At 48.3% G+C, this 9,783-nt stretch overlaps 1 protein-coding gene across 1 annotated transcript in view; it reads right to left on the bottom strand.

The window, feature by feature from the left end:
- Positions 1-7,507: 7,507 nt before the first annotated feature.
- Positions 7,508-9,783, bottom strand: part of SMAD6 (SMAD family member 6) — a 44,488-nt gene continuing 42,212 nt past the window's right edge. The window contains exon 4 of the mRNA XM_050903278.1: positions 7,508-8,397. Within this exon, the coding sequence (XP_050759235.1) occupies positions 7,856-8,397 (542 nt within the window). The 3' untranslated portion in view covers positions 7,508-7,855. The remainder of the gene's footprint in view (positions 8,398-9,783) is intronic.

Here is a 9,783-nt window from a genome sequence, read left to right as displayed (position 1 = left end):
CTGGGGACAGAGCCAGGCTGTGACCTCCTGCCACTGCAACTGAGTGACATGGCCACACAGCCCCTACCGTCCTCCAACACTGTGGTCACACAGGCAGGACATCAAAAAATGTTTTGTGGCCATTTCATTTGATTCCTGCCCCACCACGGACCCCCGGTGGGGAGGTACTGGGGACTGAGCAAGCGCCAACATCTCCTGCACCACTATGACATATTGCACAGCAGCAGCAATGGGCAACCCCATCCTGGCCATACTGGGAAGCAGGCAACAGGTCAGAGATGCTTTCAATTTATTACTTAAAAAACCCCCAATCAATAAAGACTTCTCTGGGAGTCTTTTATATGGACAGAATAATCCCATTCCCTCTTTCCCCTGTGTCACAGGTTGATGTCCACTCTCTACAGGAACTGTGGAGGACCCAGACAGTCCCATCACATATGCCACAGGGCCATTGGCTTGTCACCCAACTCAAATTGGCAGCTGGAGGGTGCTGAGGTTGCCTGCACCCACAGGGCTGTCACACACCAGCAAGCTGCGGAGGGAAGGAGCTGGGAAGCACCAACATGCAGACGAGGAACCTCTGAGCAAACACTTGGCAGCAGTTGTAAAGCAAGAGGGAAACCATTAGCTCTGAGGATCCTTTATGGGGACTACAGGCTGAGAGCAGGATGGGGAGATGCCACCAGTTCATGGGCCCTGGCAGCAGACAGTCTGGCATCCCTGAGACCAGTTCCCGCTGCCAGTGCTAACCCCCTCCCGCAGATGTGATCATGCCGAACACAATCCCATAAACAGCATCCAGATGTGATTTGGGAGGCTAAATAATAGTTCTTGATCTTCTGACAATAGTGCCCAGAAGGATTTGGAAAACTGACAAAAAGCTTTGAAGTTTTATGTAATGTGCTAGGACTTCTACAGTGACAGCTCCATCATCCCTGTCCCACCCAGCTAAGGGGCTGAGCACCCTTCCCACACCCAGAGGTGCTGCTGTGTCAAGAAATACACGCCTAAAATTTGCAGAGGTCTTGTGCTGCGTGTTCAGGAATCGGGAAGCTTGGATGCTGCTCTGCTGTTTATCTCAGTCTTGGTGGTCTAGAAATCACAGTGATGTTACCCAAGGAAGACTGCACTTAGGACATTTCCTCTGTTTCCTGGTCCATGCTGAAAATACTGTGGGAAAAATTATTCCCAGGGAAAAACTGGTAGCTCCAAGCCTGGCCTGACAGCAAACAGAAAGTAAGAGGTAGGAAAAACAGTAGAGGGGCACTTCTCAAAACTAAAGACTAGCTGATGGGGTTTATTTTTTAACCAAGTTTCCTAAGGAAACATGGGAGCAAACCACCCTGTCTGTTCATCCCCACAATTTTTGAACCATTTATTTGATTTTTAGCAAAACCTGTGTGAGGTTGAGCAATCACAAAAGATATTTCCCAGGGTCTGGCATGCCATCTCACATGCCCCTTGCTGTCCCTCTGCAGCAAAAGGCTTCAGCAGAAACAAAACACTTATTTAATAAGGACCCTCCACAAACGGGATGCCTTTTTACACCCCTCTCCCAGAGCTCCCTCATGCACACACCAGGTTTCACCTTGCTTCTCAGAGGTTTGTTTTCAGCTTTGTCCCCCAAACCCGCATCCCCTCGAGCCGGGGCTGGAGGGTGGCTGCAAGAGTCACATTTCCCCAAGAAATTCCGGGAAAGGCACTCCTGCTTTTAATGAGGAGAAGATTTTTTTTTTTCCTGCTGACTTCCATAGCCAAGCTAATAAAAATGGAAAGCAATAAGAAATTCCAGCAGAAGGGAGGTGTGGGGGAGGAGGAAAGGGAAGATACCGCTCATTTGAACCTACCCTAAATAGGAGAAGATAATTAGCCACATATATCCCAGAAAGAATAGCAACAGTATATGCAATTATTGGGAATGCACACTTTAAGAGCGTTTGCCAAAAATGCCTGCTTTTATTAAAAAGGAATGGTTTCACAAAGGCCCAACTGTAAGAAAGGTTGTAATTTGCCCAAATAAAACTTAATTTGATCCATGAAATAGCTGTGGTTTATTGTGTAATATATGTGCTATGTGTTTTAATTTAATAGAATCCAATATAATTGTAAGCCAGTCGAGTTTCAGAGCAATTTTGGGTTGTTCCCACAGTGTATATAGTACAGATGCTACTTTGTGCATCGCACCAGCACATACATAAATCAGGAATATAGAAAGGATTATCCACAAAGCAGCAAGCAATGCTTCATCATGCACCAAACGGAAAATAAGACCTTTGAGGAAAGCAAAAGAAGTTATTTACAGGAAATAACTCTGGATGCTCCGCAGTTAACCACTGCATCTCAGATTCCTGGACCCAGTCCTGGGGTGCTGGGACACTGGCTGCAGGGACCAGCCCCGGGATGCCACCCAGCACCAAGTGATGCTGTGGACCCCGTTGCAATGGCACATCACCCCCAGCACACCTCCCTTCCCGAGGGCTTGCCAGATTTAGCAACCCACTCCACCTCAAGTGAGGGGAAATGGAGATGAATCTTTATTTTTGCTTTCTAGGAAAGTTGTGGTCCATGTTGGCCATCCATCAAACCAGATCCATGTTCACTCATGACAGCTCGGACAAGGAACAGGAGGGACACAATGGGGTGAAGGCACTAGGATCTCTCACCCCCCAGCACAGCTCTGCAGCCACCCCACACACAGTTTCCCAGAAAAACTGAGCTTAAAACCAGCCAGGGCAACCAGGTAGCGGTGGATTCACCACCAGCCCCCCTCACCAAATCCAACAGCTCAAAACCCAAGGCAACACACAGCCCCATCCCTGCAGCTGGCTCCCTCCGCAGGGCCATTTACCTGGGTGAAACATTTGACTTTTGGTCCTGGCGTTTGTCAGAAAAAACCCCAACCACTCTGGCTCTCCTGAGGTTCACTTCACACCCCTTGGAGGCACCGGGAGAGCAGCAGCTCCGACTGCACGGCTGCTTCATCCTCTGACCCAGGACCCCGCCATGTCCTGGGCAGCTGTTAAAGCTCTTCCTCCACTTCAATCCCACCTGCTGGCTTGAAGCTACACATAGGTACAACACCGGAGCAGGCAGAAAGCCTGAGCCTATAGGACCCACTGAAGTTTTGGGAAGCGCAGGTACATGTATGAGCACTTCGGCAACTCTGCTGCTCTGTTAAAAACATTAATTCACGTTCCTAACAAAGAGCTGGAGATGTTCCATTACTGACAAAGACCATGAAGTCAAGCAGCATCACACCCCGAGACAAACCTCCAGCTCCTTCCTCTGCACCAACAGTGATTTTTTTCTTTTTCCTTGTTCGCCCATGCACAGGGGGCAACATTCAGGTTTTAATTATGCATTGAACAAGGTCCCCACACTTCTACTGCATAGACAAAATCCTGAGAAGAAGGATTAAGGTCTAAAGACTGACAGACCCTGTATAACTATGGCAAAACCAGAGCCACAAAGGGATCTTAGGCTCTCTTTTTAAGAGGAGCTGAATGCGGCTCCATTTAGCATTCCTTTCTTTTCCATTCTGGCTAGTAAAAGGTATTTCTCAGTCATAGTAGCAATGAACATCAAGGACAGGAATGAACGTCTTCTCAGACGAGGAGCAGCAGCCTCTGGGACCTACCAGCAGCAACTGGCTGCTTCTCATCAGCTTACTGCACAGTTTTAAAATGCATTACTCAAATTAAGAGGATCTTGTCACATAAACACACTCCACAAATCAAAGCCCAGAAGGACTCGGGTCCAATACTAGAATTACTAATTCAGGACTTCCACTTGAGTAGAATTAGGGTGTATTTGGCACAGGGAAGCCAGAAACAGACTGTGCAGCCTTCAACCTCCTGGTTGTACCCGTAACACCATGAGGAACCAGCTGATGCCTCTGTCAATGCTTTGGCACTCACAGATAAAGGTGTCCAGCAAGTTTTGCTGCCAAAGTAACACCTTAGAACATCTCTGTGTCCCACCACCTCTGCAGATGATCCATAAAGCAGCCAGGGTGAGTCAGACCATTCATCTCAGGCTCTTCTGCAGGATCAAGATCTTACTCCTTGTTGACAAGGAAATTTGAGCGCTGTGGTCTGGGGAAGCTCCACTTCAGAAGGAGTCACTGCCTTAGAGGGGTGAGACTCACCAGCTTAAGATCAGCTGAGGCACCAAACCCATGCAACACGCCCGTCCTACAACAAAACCACAACTTCTCCGTACAAATAACTCATGAGCTGGAGCAAACTCTAAGGTCAGTGCATTGCTGAAGCCCTTCAGTGCAGGTGGAAAGGCATATTTGCTCAGGGATTTGCTGCCCCTGTGTCTCCGACTATGCAGGGCTGGGGGGTGCTACAGGGATCCTGCCATGCTACTGAGTGGTGGCACACCCAGCTCCTTCAGCTCAGAGCTTGGCCCCCTGTAGCAACATGACGGGTGTCCCAGCGCTACTACAGGAAAAAAAGCATTTCCCTGCTGTACTGCCCGGCACATCCCTCCAAAAACACACACGGTGATAACGTAGCCACGTGGGTGACCAACAACCTTCCCAGGACAAAGCTAAACCAGCTCCAGCTCAAAAGCAATTGCACTAAACCCTGCAGCACCCCAGTATCAGGGCACCCAGAGCAGCACCAGGAGCTCAGTCCAAGCACAGTCCAAGTAGAAACACCCCAGCACTCTCCTGCCAAGGGACTGCTTTCATTTCTGCCCTTAAACTAGCATAACCCCATACAGACCTTAAAGAAGCAAGAATAGAGAACGTGCCACTTACCTCAGGTGTTGGAAGACCATGACTGTTCCAGGAAGGAGAAGGAACCACATTCTGGAGGAACCCAGAGGGCAGGGGGTTGTGGCCATCCTGTTTTTATAGGGGCTGGGGCGGATGAGCAAACACCAGCAGCTGTGGGTGTACGCACATGAGAGACCCATTGAGTCATTAGCAAAACCCAACGATGCCCAGCCGCTCCTGCAAACCCCGGCAGGGAAATAATTGTTCTTTCCCTGATGTAAATGCCCTCCATCCACAGCCACCCCAAGAGCCCATTTACAGTCACCAAACAGCCTCCAGGTTCAAGCCTAGTGCGGGGGATCGCATGGGGAAGGCTTCAGCTGAGCTTTGCGAGGGTCCAGCGTGGAGTTCAATGGTTTGGAAGTCCTAAAGCTTCTTTAAAGGGTCCTAAATTTGAATGATTACAGTAAGGTATTAAAGGGGAGAAATGCGACAGAAAAGAATACTTGATGTCTTATTTCATCGCCTCACCATAAAATCCTTTTTTATTCCCTTTAAAGCCTTGCTGTCAAGTGAACTAAAACTCCAGATTTATTCCTGGGGAAGCGCATGAGTAATAAAAAAAAAGAAAAATTAAGCACAATCAGTGGATTGCACAAGGGAAACCCCAAAGTTAACCCTCAAATTTCAACCCACACAAATCCTTTCACTGATGCGAACCCAGAAGGGAGCTGAAAGGTGCCCGACCAGCCTGGCCGCACTGCAAATGCAAAGAGTTAAGTTAGGGAAAATCAACGGCACGTGACCGACAGCTTCCGTGGGCACTGGGACGAGGTCTTTTGTGGGTGGTAGAAAAGCAAACAATGTCCATCCTTGGTGCTATTTTGTCCAAAATACGGAAGAAGCTGGTAGAAAGCGGAAAATGACGGCACTGCTGCATCTGTGTGTGCACGCGAGGAGGAGGACAGGGAGGAAGGCAGCGGCCAGCTCGGGATGCGAATGCAAAACCTTCTGGGCGGTGGTGGGAAATGCCGGGAAAGAGAAGAGAAAAGCAAACAGGGAGAAGCAACTCTGCTTTTGGCTGGTTCTTCCCAGTTAAAATGAGGACAGCATTAACAAAAATCTTTAAAAAAAACCCAAAACACAAAAATGGCCTCTTGACCGACTGCGTGAAAGTGATACAGTGAGTGATGTAGGTGGTATGGCAGGACACACCAAATCTAAGCCAAAGGGGATTAAAAAAACCCTGCAAAGCTCTTGAAAGCTGGCTTTAAACGATAGTGACATGTTTTGACACCGTTCCCTGACAACAACGGCTGTAACACAAACAAAAATTAATGATGTCAAGTATTAATACTGATGCTGCATGAACTCAACCAATGTGGTCCCAATTAAATATCAAGTATGGTTATAATTTGAAAAATGACTGCGGAAATGTCATTGCGACATTCCCTGCTCGCGTCTCTCCCCGATGTCCACCCCAGGCCCGTGCGTTTCCCCGGCGCAATGCAGTTCCCTTCCCCGGAGGGATGCGGTCCCCACCTTCCCCATCCTCGCTCGTGGCTGCTGTAGAAACACCGAGTCCTGTTGCCAAAATGCGTGACCCTGACACGCATCAGCAGGGCTTTTTAATAGTAAGTTTATGTCCTGTTTTACTCTCTGAGTTTTGAGCCATTGAGGCTGTCTCATTGCATGTTTTTCTCTGCAAATACGAGGGCTACAAAAACATCCTCTGTAACACTGAAAGCTGAGGTGCTTCTGCAGTCACCGGACTCCAGAGGCCGGGACTTCATGAAAATCAAATGTACAGGGATTTGTAATACAACTTGAAGACTTGGCAACACTAGTCCCTGGCAATAAATAACTTTACTAATCAAGTGAAGCCAGACAACGTCCAACCAGCCCATGCAAGCGCATGGGTGCTACAGCGCTGACAGCAACGAAGCTCACGCAGAAGTCAGCAAAGTGCCTGATTTTATCCAGGATTTCCAGACAGAGTAAATCAGCCGAGACAAGCTCATTCGACCAGGACTTCTTCTGGCTGCAACCGCTCCTCAGAGCAAATAAATTCTTCCCAAACAATTCTGTATCAGTTTATTGCCTGGACGACAGACTGGGAGATCTACAGGACAAATCTGCATGCAACTCATCCAACTCACCTCCGCCTTATTTCAAGTTACTGGAGACGTTCCTGAAATTCAGGCCACGCTATGGTGTCTCCAACTGAGGATCCACCCAACCATGAGCTGTCCAAAACCACCATTTGTTTCTTAACCATCAAATATGTACAGCAGATACTGGACTCACAGACAACCCCTGTGCAAGGCTGATAGCGCAAACTGGTCCTACTGGGCAGCTTTTAGGGCCACGGTTTATTCTGCTCTTCGCACCAGCACTGATACCCATTGATTTGCACTGCTAACCATTAATTTGCACAAACACAAACGTGCACGCTCATCTTCACGATGTCCCCATCATGTTTTGCGTTATCAGAGAGATCACAGAGCCCCGAGCAAGAACAGCTACGGGAGATTTTCCTCTCACCTTCTCCGTTTGCTCCCTGCCTCTCAAACTGTTCTCATTTACCCTCCTCTTGGAGACAACTGCAGCTTTCCAGCAATTCATGTATTGTTTTTCTAAGGGTCCTGGCTGAGATGGGAGACAGCAGTCGCCCCTCTGGAAACCCCCCTGCCTGCAGAATGCCCGAGCAGACACTGCTGCGGACTTCAGTCGGGGGGGGGAAAAAAAGACAATTAAACCCCCCCCTATAATGCGAATACTTTATTATCAATGAGTGACTGGTATTAGCTTTTTGTCTGGGTATTAATAATATTTCAAAAAACCATACATCAAAATTAGGGCTTTCTCCTATTTTTGCTGTATAATTTTTCTTTTTTAAAAAAATCTGTATTGAAAGAATTATATAAGCCAAAGTGCATTTTCTGTTTTTTGTCCATATACACATTGCACCATACATAAATAATTACATTGTAAAAATGACTCCATAATTACAAGTATAATATATATTTTCATATAATATATAAAACTTTATATTAAATCTAGGTAGATGATATTTGGGATAGTCTGTGTCTTTTTTTTCTTTTTCCTTTTGTCAGAGGCTGACCGTTATCGATTGTTACTGAGTAAAATCTCCAGCCAACAAGGACATGACGTGATAAACTGTCTCGAGTAACACGGCCCCCAGCCTTTGGCGAAGCTAATCCGCACGCTGTTCGGGTCGTAGGGCCCATCCGCATAATCCAGATCGGCCGTGTGCTGCAAGAGGCAAGACTTCTCGTAGTCAAACACCTTGATGGAATAGCCCGGCATCACCTTGCGCACTATCAAAGTCCTACAGTTGGGGATGTCCAGTGTCGGGGAGTTGACGAAGATGGGATGCTCGCTGCGGTTGTAAGCCCACACACCGTCTGGTTCTTTGCTAAGTAAAATCCCGTAGCCGATTTTACTTCGAGTCCTTCTCACAGTCTCGCTCCTGTTTTCCAGGTTTAGCTGTCCGAGGCAGAAGCCGTTTCCTTGAGGTAGGTCATAAAATATACTGACAGACTGTTCGTACACTGTGTAGAGGCGGCCGACGCGCGTCCGGTGCTCCCAATAGGCCACGTTGCACCAATGGCTCCTCTTCACGGCATCGGGCGACGTACTGGCATCTGTGGGGGAAAGCAAAGGAAGAGTCAGGGGTTGCTGTGACCGCCTGGGAAAAGACAGGTACGGAGGGTAAGCAAATGGCTCTTCCCACCCATCGGCTTTGCTCACGTGGGAACGGCACTTGTGTTCAACCCAAAGTCCGTCTTAACCCAAAGCCTGTGCTCAGCCCAAAGCTCGTCTCCGACCCAAAGCTCGTCTCTGACCCAAAGCTCGTCTCCAATTATGTCAAATGCCACCAAGAAAGAAAGCTCAAGCAAAGGCTGCTGACCCAACGGCCCACCCACCAGCTCCCATGGAGCTCAACGCCTCTTTCTCTCTCTAATTTAGTGTTCAATCCTGCATCCAGCAGCCAGGACGCTGTGTCCTCAAGATACGTGCATTTCTACCAAGAGCCGGCATGGATACTGTACCACTGCAACTCAGCCACCCCTGAGCTTGGCGGATCCCCAAGCTCCTCCAGCAGTGCTGTGGTGGTGTACCCCCGTTTTCAAAGGCCAACTTGTGTTGAGCTGAAAGACGGGATGTCCATGAAATGCTTGGATGACTGACCTGACAGTTATCGCTGCTATGTAATATTCTTTGACAGCGATGCTGATGTTCCCACGGGGAACATGAAATCTGAGGAGGCATTTCATGCCAAGGGGGAGTAGTTGCTATGAACTATACATGTCCTCCTACAAAGCCATTGGAACTCTCTCCAGAACAATGAGAAACGTCTCTTCTTTCTAGGAATTACATTCAAGGAAGATGGGAGGGACGCAGACTGCCAGAAATCTGTTTAATTTATGATGCCTCCAGAATTTATGATGCTTCCAGAAGGAAGATGGGAACTCAGCCCTAGAAGAGCCCCAAAGAGGGCAAATTAACCTCTTGCTGAACATCATTCCTGCTCCTACCACACCGGTTAACAGAAAATCACCCTGGGATTTCAAGCAAGGAGCTCTGCTTCGAGCCAGCCCTGCTCCATGCCCGGCATTAAGCTCCCTGACAATATATCACGCGCTCGTGGCCTGCTGACCCCTCTGCCTTCGTGCCATCATGTCCGATTAACTCGCACGCGGGGTGATGCCATTATTTTGCTTCAGAGACCCTATTGATGCACCAGATTTCAAGTGCAGCCCTACAGCCCCGTTTCTTCTCAGGCTCAAATTACCCTGGAAGGGAACGGGCTCTCCTCCCCATTAACAATCTTTGAATTAAGCGGCTTTGTTAGAGTTTAACTTGAGTTGTAACTATACAAATTTAAGGGGAGGGAGATGGGGGAAGAGGCGTAATTGGGTAAGCGGGGAGGCAGTGGTGCCGCGGGATGTCCTTTGCCGTGGGCAACGCTCATCGTCTTGCACCGACCCCTTCACCCATCACAGGTCTAAACCACTCTGAAAATGCCA

The sequence above is a fragment of the Gymnogyps californianus genome, chromosome 11, assembly GCF_018139145.2.
Source record: "Gymnogyps californianus isolate 813 chromosome 11, ASM1813914v2, whole genome shotgun sequence".
Taxonomy (NCBI): Eukaryota; Metazoa; Chordata; class Aves; order Accipitriformes; family Cathartidae; genus Gymnogyps; species Gymnogyps californianus.
The sequence above is the reverse complement of the archived record's forward strand: the minus strand, read 5'-3'. Positions and strand labels throughout refer to the sequence as shown.